The sequence below is a fragment of the Parus major genome, chromosome 3, assembly GCF_001522545.3.
Source record: "Parus major isolate Abel chromosome 3, Parus_major1.1, whole genome shotgun sequence".
Classification (NCBI taxonomy): domain Eukaryota; kingdom Metazoa; phylum Chordata; class Aves; order Passeriformes; family Paridae; genus Parus; species Parus major.
In genome coordinates this window covers 57,049,560-57,063,087 of record NC_031770.1, presented here as the reverse complement: position 1 = coordinate 57,063,087, position 13,528 = coordinate 57,049,560, and the positions used below count along the sequence as shown (strand labels likewise).

General features: G+C 35.9%; 1 protein-coding gene across 5 annotated transcripts in view; it reads right to left on the bottom strand.

Moving 5' to 3' along the window:
• AHI1 (Abelson helper integration site 1) overlaps positions 1 to 13,528 on the bottom strand; it is a 91,032-nt gene that overhangs the window by 76,996 nt on the left and 508 nt on the right. The window contains exons 2-7 of one of the 5 annotated variants that reach the window (XM_015622878.2): positions 12,822 to 13,002; positions 9,373 to 9,444; positions 7,748 to 7,869; positions 1,305 to 1,915; positions 582 to 739; positions 41 to 254 (exon numbers count right to left, since the gene is read on the bottom strand). In XM_015622878.2, coding sequence (XP_015478364.1) covers positions 41 to 254; positions 582 to 739; positions 1,305 to 1,915; positions 7,748 to 7,869; positions 9,373 to 9,382 — 1,115 coding nt within the window. In that variant the 5' untranslated portion in view covers positions 9,383 to 9,444; positions 12,822 to 13,002. Of the gene's footprint in view, positions 1 to 40; positions 255 to 581; positions 740 to 1,304; positions 1,916 to 7,747; positions 7,870 to 9,372; positions 9,445 to 11,609; positions 12,791 to 12,821; positions 13,513 to 13,528 lie in introns of those variants that run through there. The other 4 variants (XM_015622882.3, XM_015622876.3, XM_033512777.1 and 1 more) reach the window with 4 other exon arrangements.

Below are 13,528 nucleotides of genomic sequence, written 5' to 3'. Positions count from 1 at the left end.
ATTGATAATATTAAACTAAATTATTAATATTAAAAGTCACCTGTAATCTTTCTTCACATATAAGCCACTTCTCTGATCAACAATATGGATTTTAACCACAGGATGAGATACCAAGTGATCAATTTTAAGTCTATCCGATCGATGGATATAAACTCCCAATACAAGGTCATCGCCAAAACCAAATTTAGACTGAGTTGAAATTTCTGAATTCTTCATTTCCTCATCATTTTCTGCAGCAACTTCCATGGTTTCTTCTAGAAATTGGAGCAAAGTAAACAAGCTGTCACTAATGGGACATAAGTAACTTCTGTCTCAACTCAAAAATACTTAGAGCAAATGTATTTTTAAGATTTTAGATTGATTTATCAAATAAACATCCTCACATAAAAGCTTCAGAATTTGAAGAACAGAGGTACAATTGAGCAACTTAAGAAATATAAGTAACTCAAACAGCTCAATCAATTCCATGTTACTACTATGGACAAATATATCTGTAGCAGCACCCAAAAAAAAAGGGCAGCAAAGTAGTACAGTATTATAATAGTATAATAGTACAGTATTATAAATATTTGTTGGCAGACCTTTTCTGGTTTTCTTCTTAACCTTCTTGGCTTTAGATTTCTGTTTATCCATGCTTTCCTCCAGTTTCTGTCCTTCTGAGGTAAATAGCCTTTCAGGTGACTGACTTTCATTGCCACCTTCTTTTGGATGATGTCGCAGCTCAGAAAGGGACATTGCACTGCAAGGTAATGGATCACTGTCAGCAACTGCAGACTACAGCACATATTGATACAATTACTCATTGCCATTGTTAATCCACTTGAAATTTTGCAATTCATCATCTATGTATCTTGAAAACATAACAGCCCCCAGCCCTATTCGTGTCTTGCCTTTTTCAGTGCTCTCCCCTCTTCCTTTCTCCCTAATTTCCAGACAATTGCAGAACCATTTATGTGAAGAGTTAAACAAATACTCTTCTGCTGGATCAGGGCTATCACTTATTATTAAAAAAAAATCATGCATAAAATGATCTTAAGTTAGTTAAGAGTGAGTTCCACAGTAAAAAAACATCAAATACCAATGAAGACTATTAAAAGCAAAAAAAAAAAAATTAAAAAGAATCCATGAGCTAAATATTAATCACGACAGACTTTTGAGAAAGGATTTAGTACTATTTTTTTCATAACAGAATCAGCCAGTTAATCACTTAGAAAATATGAACAATTTATCAGAAAGCTGCTGCCTATCTTAAAATGAAACATTTTAAGATTCACAAACACAATGTGTACAGTTTGTCATGTTACCTTGTTTCAGCTTCACTTAAAACTGCTCGCTCTTTCTTCTTTTTCTTCTTTTTGCCCACTTCATTATTCAATGCAGCTTCATGCCTTTGAACAGTGGAGGTAGATTCAGACATCTGTTCTTTAAGTTTCTTTCTCATTTTCTTTTTAATTGCATTTGCTTCCTCCTCAGCCACATGCAGCTGATAAGCTTGAATTAGCTGCTCTTCCTCTTCTAATTCAGTTACATTTCTCACTTCAGTCAAGGAATTTTTGATCTTTCTATCACCTTCTTGATGAGGTACATCTGTTTGTGATTTACTTTTTGTTTTCTTCTTTGGAAAATCATTAATATTTTCTTCAAAACTCCCCAATTTAGTTTCATATAAATATTCCTCCTCATTAAATTGTTCTTGTAACAGTGATTTCTTCTTCTTCCTGATTGACTTTGGCTGCTCATTCTCTTCTCCACTAACAACATCGTTGTTTATTTTCTTTGCAATTGACGCTTTCTCTCTCAATTTATTTTTTGTAAATCTTGGGCTCTCTTCTTCAGGATTGTATGTGTTGTTTATAATTGCTTCATCATTCACACTTTCTTTAGATAGATCAATATTATTTCTAAAGGTATCAAGCTACAAAAATAAAGAACATAAAACATATTTGTACTAAAAACCATATTCCAAGGATAAACACTGCACTTCATGTTATTCTTTCAGCAACATTACTCAATCTTGAATTAAATCAAAGATCTAGTTATTTTGTTGTTTCAATTTGACAAGTGAGAGATTAAAAGTCAACAGAAAATTCACACTCAAAAAAACCATTTGGTGTTTGGGCATCTCATCCTCAATGTTACACAGTTTTCATATGACTTTTACATACATCCACTAAAAAAAGGAAATCAACAAGTCTACTCCATAAATAAATACCAGTGTTTTACACTATGGAGGATGAGAAGACTTCATATACCACAAAAACAGACACTTTCATCTACTGAAAATCCAAGTTAGAGACAGATTTCAGGCTCAGTTGTTTGTAGTCTCTTATACTGAAAGCTGCTTGTCAGAACTAAATTTCAGCTAGTGCATTTGTTTAAGCACTTCTCAATGGTTTTACAGAAAACACATCGTAAACTTTCCTGTCCTTCAAGTTTCTATTTCTATTACTAAAGATTATAATGCCACTTCCCTGCCTCCTTGGATATGTTCAAGGTCAGGTTGGAAGGGGCTCTGAGAATCCTGATCTAGTTCATCATCATCAAGATGTTCCTGATCATGGCAGACTGCTTGGGTTAGATGACCTCTAAAGTTCCTTTCAATCCAAACTAAGATTCTATGATAATGGCAAAGAACACAGCAAATAACTGAAGTCTGATTCTATAAGGTCAACACAGAATGATTTATCTTCATTGATGTAACTTTCATAAAGTTACTGAGGTTCATTTATGCTGTTGTCTTACAGAACTCTCTTAGAGCCTCAATATGAAGCATTAGATAGGGCTTTAAAACACAGAAAAAGCAAATTAAAAAGTTTGGAGAAAATATACATATCTGCATACAAAGTTTTATTTCCCAAGACCTTCTTCCTCAATAAACACAGACATTGTTCCCTTCTAGTCAGGATTCATCTCCCAGTTAAAGAATCATGTTTGTCTCAAGGATTTGTAAAATGGACAATATGTATAATAAATATAAAAAAATTGTCCTTGTATTTTCATCCTATACTTGCTTAAAGAAACCACTAATACCATATTTATTTGTAAGTCAATGATTCAAGATGATATGGAAAATTTCATATAAATAACTTGAAATACAAAACAGAGTAAGGAAAATAAAAGAATTAAAGAGCAAGCTTTGTATAAACTAAGGAAAAAAACTCAAACAGAATAATGTTCCTAACAAATTGGTCACTTCCTTATCTTTATTTCTGTGAATAACTTTAACTGTAGAGTATTAGAAATGAAGATTAAAACACACTGACAATTAAAACCCAACAGTGGCTGAGGTCATGCTGATTTTTGTTTTTGATAAAACATCAATCCACTAAGTGCAAGTAGTAGAATTATTTGAGAAATCCTAAACAAAAAGCCCTCTTCTATGACTTGGTCAAGAGTTTCTAAAATAACTCTGATATTCAAGAATAATCTCCTTAAAGGAATCTACCTGTTGCAAAACCTGGCTTGAAATAGTTACTAGAACTTGTTATTTATTATTGCCTAAAAACAAACAAACAAACAAACAAAAAAATCACAGATTCATAGAATCACTCAGGTTGGAAAAGACCTCTAAAATCATTGAGTCCAACCATTAACCCAGCACCACTAAACCATATCCCCAAGTGCTACATCCATATGCCTTTTGAACAGTTCTAGGGATGGTAACTCCATCATTTCCTTGGGCGGCCACTGTCTGACTCTCAATGGAAAAGTTTTTCCTAATATCTAAGCCTCCTCTGGTACAACTTGAGGCCATTTCCTTATAATGAAAACAAACTACAGTCTCAAACTACAGCAAATTTCATGAACATTAGTAGATAGATACTGCAGGCAGCACAAAGCTGCTTCAGCAGTTCAAACAAAAATTCCTCAGATAAACAGCCTGTATGATCTCAATTCCGGCCACCTTTCCCACATGCTGTAATGACATGACAATTAAACAGAGAAGAAAGATGCAGAGAAGTTACAAAACAATGAAGCAAAAGCCAAGGGGTTCAAAAAAACCTTAAGATTAGGATTCTGGCAGAGGTGGGAATATTGGTATAGATTCTCTGAAATACAGTACTGAGAGATATCAACTAAGAGCAATCATCAATACATAAACACTGAACTGAATTAAAGAAAGGATTTAGGCTGGAAAAGCAGCTCAGTAAGACAGGCCTGTCTCCGGTGTAACTTCAGAGGGTTGCTGACCTGAACCTTTCTCAAAATACAGAACAAATAAAGCTGTTTCAAAACAGCTCTGTGGCCACATTACACCAGGGCAGAGGAAGCACTCCTCCCTGAAAACAGCCTTGCTTGCACTACTGGCTTTAGAGGAGCAGGGGATGGGCACCAGCCGGGATGCACACACATGGGCTGACACTCAAGGCTCACACCACAGTAAGTCAATCACAGGTCACACCACTGCCATTAATGCCCCAGAGCTGATAGCAGGGACAACGCCCAAGGATCTCACACCTTTTCAAAAGGACTTCTCAAATACGCATGAGTGGAAGCTGGCAAGGTATAGAGTGAGCTTGTCATGGGTATTTGGAAACTTGTGTAACCTGATTTACAGAGGTACCTGCATTTCCACCCATAATAATACAGGCACACCTTGAAAAATTAGGGATGGACACTGCCAACCCACTGAAGCGCTGATATGTACTGGTTGTAAAAGACCATTAACCTACAGTTGAATTGCTAATGAATGTACTTGCGATGACGGCTTGTTGGGTGGGATGTTTAAGAAAATCTTAATGTACTAGGAAACCAATTTTACTGCCACTGCTTGTGTAAGGTTATAAAATATAGACACTCAAAGCTAGAAGAACTTTAATTTACAGATAAAATGGTGGGCTTGGAATTTTTCCACCAAATGTAACAGAAAACAGTGAGAAAATGTGTGGATCAATTATATAGTCAACTATTATCAAATCTCCTATTTCATGCACAAGAAACAAAGGTGTAAAATCCAATGGAAATCTCAACAATTATTCAGTGCCTTTCAGCCTACAAGACAGATAAATCTATTGCTGTTCTGCCTTGAAGTTACCAATGCCTGTCCATGCCAATATTGTAATCTGATCAGACTACAGTCTAAGAAAGAAATTTTTGCCTCCATAGAGGGATCTAATCTTTTCATCTGGTAGAAAATTTTTAAACATCCTCTTTTCAACCACAGAATTTAGATTGAACCAAATCAATCATTTTCATGATGAATTTAGACAGATCCAGGTACTTAGACATTGCCTGATTTGCAGTTTGCCTCATTCTAAGTTGGAATAGGAGGCACAACTGGTAAAAAATAAATATGATGACAGCCCTAGAAGGAATATTGGCAAATTCATGTTCTGACTGTCTCAATTGCTTTTTTTTTCCACTATGCCTCTAGGCCTCACACCCACTGCCCCAGTGGCTATTTGCTGAACAGCAAAGCAGAGCTTTCACTGGCCACAGCTGATGTGTATTTCCATCTCCATTACAAGCTCTTCATTCCTATCAGTTGTGGCTCCAAACTCATCCTGCCCTACAGACATCAACCTTTCCTCTTCCAAGCAAACTCTTTCCCTGCTGTCAAGACAGGCTCTCCAAGCAATAGGCATACAGAGCAGAGCAGGCAAGCAGGCAGGCACTCCTCTTATCCTCACTTCTGTCATTTAAGACCACAGCAACCCCCTGTAGCTCCAGAACTCAGGTTTCAAAGAAACAGTGGACTATAAGGGAAAAAGTCTTATTAATCTTTAAGAAAGGCTATAGTAAAGACAAAGGAAGGAAATAGACTGGAACATTTCAAGTGGAAATAGGCTCTGAACCATGACCTGGTTTTGATCAAAGCTGGGAGACCATTTATGGGAAGTGCTTGACACGAAGCCAACCATCACTGACAAATTTCACGTTATTTCAAGATATGTGAAACTCTGTACAGTTAAATCATATGAACTGAAGAAAATGGGAACAAAACCAGCCAGCCTCCTCCATCTACCTACTCTTCTACTCCCACACACATTTATTTTTTTACAGAGAAATGACTGTTTATTTGCTGAAGCTTTTACAGAAACTGCTATTTGAATGCAACCAGCATAGAAAATACCAACCTCAGCTCCTCCAACTTTGCCATGCTTTAAGGAAATACTCCTAATGGTCAGTAATAGGTTTCAATACAAGCTCTCCTCAAGTCCCTAATTTTTAAGTGTTTTAATTTGTAGTATTTATACCTTCAACAAAGCTAGAAATCTGGCTTCCACACTGATCCTAAAAATGCATCTTAATTTGTTTGCATACCACTGAGTTTTGATTCAGGTCACTGTGATATTAAGTGTTTCTACATAACTCCAAAACACAAGTGTTTTGCATCAGAGACCTCTGGAATGGAAACCAATTCTAAAACTAACACAAGTTTAAAATATTTATGAGTAATATGTAGTTGCATATGAACATACAATTATGTGTTCAAAAATACTTATATATTACAGAATTAAAAATTCACAATTCCTAAGAAGTGAACTTAACTGAGGAAGAATTTAGTCTTTTATTTACATATGTGCCAGTAAATAAGGAAAAAAACCCACCTTCTAACTCTCTGCACTATTTTTAGACATCAGGTTGATTCTTTGTATAAACTATTGACTAAATAGCATATACATCAAGGAAAATACATTTTTTAAAAGTCCATACAAAATCCAACTTCAAATTGTCAATCTTAAACCAAATATTTAGCAATACTAAGTTTAATGTATCTGTTCTGAATATACTTAATATATACAACTACATGTAACATTTACAATATTACATGAAATACCACTCATTTGTCATTTTAAATGAATATTAATGAAGGAACATTCATTTCCAGGATCTGATATAGACACATTTGTAAGAAAAAAGACTGAAAATATAAAACCTACCAGGAGGAAAATAAAAAACCATTGTCTTCTAAACAATTTACTTTCTTTCCAAATTCCAAATCTTCTAAGTCAATAATCAGGTATTACAGAGCAAGTTCATGTTGAACTCTTATTCTCCTCTTCAGGAAAAAGACTACAATGTGAACCATAACTCAGACAGATTTCTGAGGCTCCTTTAGTGACAGATATGCCACAAACAAAAATGTCATCTAACTATAAAGTGGGTAATAGAATCCCTCCTAAGCTGCAAATCACAAGCTAAGGTCAAAATCTTTAAAAACTTGACATGGAACCTCTCAACACACAAAGCTCAGCACATGCAGAAAATCACTGATTACTGAGATTAAAAAAAAAAAAAAAGTAGAAAATCGAATCATTAATTATTATGTCTAATATTATTATACTTTGTCATCAGTTCTCAATTCACAGCTGTATTAGACAGACATACCTGTATTACACAGATGTAGTACTCTCAAAATTAAATACTTTCACAGATGTAATTCTATTAGCCCTTAAACATCTAATTAACTCCCAGTAAAGTCAGTACTGAATTTGAAAAATTTCATGAAAAAATGGTATGGAAAAACAAGTACTGGTGGACATTAAGGAGTGTACACCCACATGTGCCACTTTCTTTTCACCAGTTGATACAATTTTGGCATACCTCCAAGTTAGAAGGATGCTTTTGCAGGTACACAAAAAAGAAAATAAAACCCACACCAAAACCAAGGGGCACATGCAGAAACATACTTTACACTTAATTTTTTTTTAAATGCTTACACCTCCCTTCTGTAATACATTTTCCTGATCTTTTTTCTGTTAAGGAAGGCAACCAAACAAAGCCTGAATATGTTGAAACTCACCACAATGCTCTCTTGAGAGTCAAACTTCTTTTTCTTTGATTTCTTTTTGTCTGCTAAGTCAGCATGGCGTCTGAAGATCTCCTCAAAGCGGACTTTGGTTTTTGCTTTTGCCTCACTTTCAACTGCAAAAAGAAATTGAGAGTATTATTTGCTATCTCAGTAATCACCATTGCTAAAAAGTGCATAATCATGCTTTAAAATCGCATAGAATGAGAATTATTTATCAGGGAAAATTTACCAAGAAATTCTCTTCTTTTTCAGTTAAGAATTTCTACTGGTAGTATAACCCATACAAGGTTAACTCAGCACACACCAGTCTTTCTCTTGTTGCTAAAGTCAGCACCATCTACTCTGTCTCCTGAAGAAAGCACATTTGGAAAAGAACATGAAATTTATGGGCATGTTTTCATGGTGTTACATGAAAACAACTGTTAAAGTTAGATAGAAAAGCTAAAAGTGTAAGTGTGCAGATCAGAGAGTTTTCTTAAGTCACTGGGTGAAAAAGTTAGAGTTTAAACTAGTTTAGAAAGCAGAAGACAAAATGGAGGATTTAGAGTGCTGTCTCTCCTCCTTTCTTCTTCATGTTCTTCTAGAGGTTTTTGAGTAATAGTAAGTGATTGGATAGAAAATTCCGCAGTGCAGTACACAGGTGTTGTGTCATTGGGTCATTAATAAAGATAATATATGTGTATATTGTTAATTGGATAAGAATAAGTATAAAGATAAAAAGGCTGCACAGTTCGAGGCCATTCTGTGCCATCAGAGCCGAAATGTGCCAGGTTGCAGTGAATTAAACTTGTGCAGAAAATCTGGAGAGACCTGCCAAGTCTTGTGATAACATCCTAATAAACACGAGAAAGAAGATCCTAACAGGCTTTGGAGTTTTCTTCCTGACCCAGAAACTGAGATCAACGGAACTCCCCATGAGGGAGTATTCCAAAAGAGTTCAGCTCAGAAGAGACTGAGAAATCCAGGAGTGAAAAGAAGCACAGCAGAATCAAGAGAGAAAAACAGATTTAAAAAGTTATAAAGATCAGCACAAAACTTGGGCTAGCCAAAGCAGAGGACAGACTACTGTCCTCCCTGCTTTGAGGAGGTGACACAGTCTTCCAGGAGAAGCAGCAGCTCTGGGTTCTTACTGGGTCTGGAAAGCAGAGCAGCACCATCCTGAGACAGATCTGTAAGAGCCAGAAGCTGGCACTCTTGCCTTTCTATGAATCACAATACTGCCTTCAGCAGCATTTCAACCCTTGAAGTAGTAAGTGTTCTAGTTTCCCTCAGGTAATGCTTAATTTGTAACTAAGAATTCAAAATGCAACCTGGCACAACACCGAAAACTTCCGTTGAATCCTCAGCTACAGCATAATTACCATTGTCATGACAACTTTTATAAATTTAAATTATTGAAAAGTAATATTTAATTATATATATATATATAAAATATTGAATAATAATACTGAATTTAAATTAAAAAATAACACCATTTGGAAAATCAGCTATAGTCATGAACTCAAAAAGGAGCCAATGGAGCATTAACGATTTATATAGGACAGAAATAACTTCTATCATTTGCACCTAGTTCTAACTATAAAATATGTACTGGAAATCAAACAAAGCATCCTTACCTGCTCGCATTTTCAGTCCTCAGTTAGAAGTGGCTCAACACAACAGCTGCTTCTTCCTCAGAATTCAACATTCTATTTAAAATATTTAATAACTGTCATTAACATAAGTGGTCCATAGACTTCAAGTTAATTAAATCTATGCTAATTAGTATTAGGAATTAGTACATTTTATTTAGAAATAAGTATTTCCCTATTTGACTAAAATATTAGAAATTTTCTGCTATCAAATCCCAGCTCTGATACTTATTATTTGACAGGTAAATAAAAAACATTACAGCAATTTAATTAGTTATATTTCTGGATAGTAGCCAAATAATTCAGGACTGTAGTCCTCCAATCTTCCAAAAATTCCTCCAAATCAAATCCTCCAAAACAGTTTATTTAAATAATAATGACCCATAAAACCATTTATGTTGAAGCCTTTCAAATCAGATTCCTCTCCTGAAAGCATCATTGAGGAAGCCAGATGATAGTTTTCAATGCAAAGGTTAGTATCTGCCAGTAAATCTAACTTTATTACAAATCTCTAAATATTTATGTTTATATAAAGCATTTGTATTTGTTATAAAGCAGACAAGCAACTACATGAAACTCATTTCTCTGAAGAAAAAAATTGTTAGGCCCTCCTGGTCGTGGAGAAAAGCCTGCAAACTCAATCCAAACAAAGCTTGAAGGCAAATAAAAATATTACACAGGTTTATCTTTTCATCAAGAAAATTCAGGATGTTCTACAAAAAACTTTAATACAAAGAGCTGTTTTATAAACAGTGGAACTAATGAATTTCCTATGAAGGTGTGATGCTCCCCTTAGCCTTCCATGCAAGGAGCTCTGGTACCTACATCCTCTACAGCCCACCAGGTATCAGCTCCAAGTTCTCCCCAGGTATCACCTCCTGTTACACACCAGTAACTCAAATTCATTGCACACCCAGACTACACTGATCCTAACAAATTAAGCACATAGCATTAAGCACTGCCAGGATGTGTGGTTGCATTATTCTCACACCATTTTGGTCCAAGCCACCTAACACTCACCCAAACTATGCCTGCATACAGTTTAGGAGTTATTATGGATTACTATAAATAAGCAGTTTGCATGCAGCTACTCTGATTTGAGGCTGAGAGAGCTGATTAGCAGTGAAGTGAGCCAAACATAGCACTTGGCCTCAGCACCAGAATTCTCTCCTGGGCACGCACATTTTACCAGCACAGGAAGGAGCTGAGGCTATACTTGTGTCCCCCAGTATCTGCATCATCCTACTCTCACATCTCTCATCTCTTGCACAGAGTTACCTGCACAGGCCTGTTACTTTCAGGTCCTTTCACACTCATTACTTACAGTGCTTTGGTCTGCTGGCTATCAGAACTAAACCAAATGAAGGAAAAAAAGACAAAGTGTTCAGGTTGGTTTGGGATTATAGATGAGCCGATTAGTCAGATGCCCACAGGAATTAGTTTGCTTCCTTTATATATGCCTTTAGCATTTATACTAAGTATCCAACAACCTAAGGATGTTTCAAAAGAGCAAGGGCGGCCAAATGGACCTCACTGGCAGTAAGAAAATGTTTAGTTTTGCGATATGCTTGAAATGATACTGATGAGGTTGCAATATTTTCACACCTAAACATGTTCTTACTCCTACAGCGAAGTTTCACTGTCACAACTAAACCAGTAACTGTTAAAAATAGCACTTCTTACTAGAAATTAAAAGAGAAAATACCATTGAAAAATAAAACTGCTTTTGCAATTTATGCTTGGCTAAACCAAGCTGGCATTTTAAAAGTACTGCAGTTATTAAGTGCTGCTTTGCAAGTGGCCAGTTCACAATTGACTAGAAAATACATAATTTAGAAGAGTAGAAAAATAAATAAATTCAAAAAATAGAGCAGATTCTATCACTTTAATCATTGACTGAGGATCACAGAAACATGGAAAAGTACCTTATAATAAGCTGATGATTTCAACAAGCCCTCAAATACTAATTAGAAACAAGAAACAAAATATTGAAGGGCTCTTAAATTTAAAGCAAAAAATATGAGAGACAATATAGTAGACAAAAGCAAAATTAAATAAGTGCATACCCATTCTAAGAATGGAAATAAGTTTCTGGTCAAAGGATAAATAAATTATTACACCAAAAAAAAAAAAAAAACCAAAAAAAACCAACCAACCTATAGGTTGACTAAAATATCAATTTTGCAGATAGGTTTTGATTTTAATGGAACCAAACATCTTACCAAAGGCTAGGCTCGCTTTGCGTCTACAAGCACTCTCTGTAAAATGAAGAATTAGCAAAGTTCACCAATGAGTGCCTCACTGTTTGTTTATTTATTCAGTGTTTACCCTGTTGTGGCAATAAAACTAAGAGATAAAGGCCTCTAAAGACAGTGCAATTGTTTAATAGGCATTTCCAATTTAGAACTTCATGGTCTTTGACATGGTACATTAAAGCAGCTATCATGCTTGTGTAAATATAGATCATTAATCAACAAGGATAAGAACAAGGCTGTTTACTTAGTGTAATCTCACCTTAGGAGAGAATTAATCATAAATCAAAGTTGAGCAACCACCATGCCCCAATCTGAGCAAGCTCAGTTATCATTAATTTTGTAAAACGTGGTTTTTGCCTGATCAGATTGGATCTTTTCCATGTTAGTAAATATAAGAAAATCCAAGACTGACAAAAGCACGTACTTCTAACAGCGACATAGTCCAGCCACCAGGAATAAACAGCAAAACAAATTCACAAAGCTCAAACTTCCAATTACTGTACTTCCCTGAAAATAATCTAGTTTGCTCTTTTCTGAGTATTTTACAATACTCATTGAGTTGCTATATTCTACATCTGTAACACAGGGATTCTCTATGCTAAACATGCCACAATGGTCACTTTTACTGACCACTAATAAAAGATAAATCAAACCCATACTACAATGAGCAGAACATACAGAATTTGCACTATGAAATGTGAAGTGAAAAATTTCCTACCTAAAACTAGGTAAAAACTTCCTACCTGGGCAACTGACCTGACAGAATAGTTGAACAGTTAGGATTTTTCTGAACTAAATTCCTCTTTTTTATTGTTTTTCGCAATAAGTGAGCATAAACTTCTGTGGCTGAAAACAAGTAGAACATCAGGCCTTGTTTATTTCTCATCTTCTATTTCATAGAGGGATATCTTGGGTTTTACTAGTATGTTTCTAACTGAGCTACATGTAGGGATCATTACCGAGGTGTGAAAGAGCTTTAGCTCAGAATTATACAAAATTACACTGAGATGAATCTGTTCCTCTTCACTATTGACAAATCTGATATCAAAAACGATGTAGTTTTATTAATGAAAATTCAGTATTTAAGACCAGAAAACTAACAGACCAGGTAAATTATGTAAAAACTAATAAAAGTGCAGTAGTTTTCTACCAGTTTAGATGTGCCAGTAAAAAACTTACGTTCATAGTAATAAAAAAGATGTTTTAAAAAGCTGGTGCTACCCTCAGTTTTCCAGTAGTAACATATCAGAAAGTTTTTGCTTCATAGGAATTGTCAGGTTGGGGTTTTTAACCCAGAAATTTGTCACCTTTCATCAAAAGAAACTTGCAGACTCTGATGGCAAAATTACAGACTTCAGTTCTATGGAAGGAAATATAGAAGACTTTTATTGTTTATTAAGTTTTATGTTTCTGCTTTATCTTAGATGCTAATTATGAAAATGTGTTCCCAGCAGGAGAAGTATTTCCATACAAATAGCACGGATATTTCGACGCCCTAAGTATTTCCATTTCCAATGTGACATTCTGCTTTGCCTGGAAGAACAGTGGTAGATTTAAAAGGTATAAAGGGACATTCCGACCACACACCAAAACTGGACTGACCGACGGAATTATACAAGGAGGATGTGAAGCGCATCCAGATGCACATCCCCAGTTTGGAGCCCAGGGTGCCAGGCATGGAGAAGCACTGTATGTTCACTACAGTTGCCCACACATGTCACCCCGGTGAGCTACAAAGCTCGTGAGCAGCCGGGGCGGGGGGGAACCAACACCGACCTGGGGATTAGGGCTTCCCGCAGCTCTGCCCCGTGCCGCCGCGCCGGGACAGACCGCGGCTCGCCCTAGGCCATCTGTTCCGCCCGCCCGGCAGAGTCACCGCGGGGCTA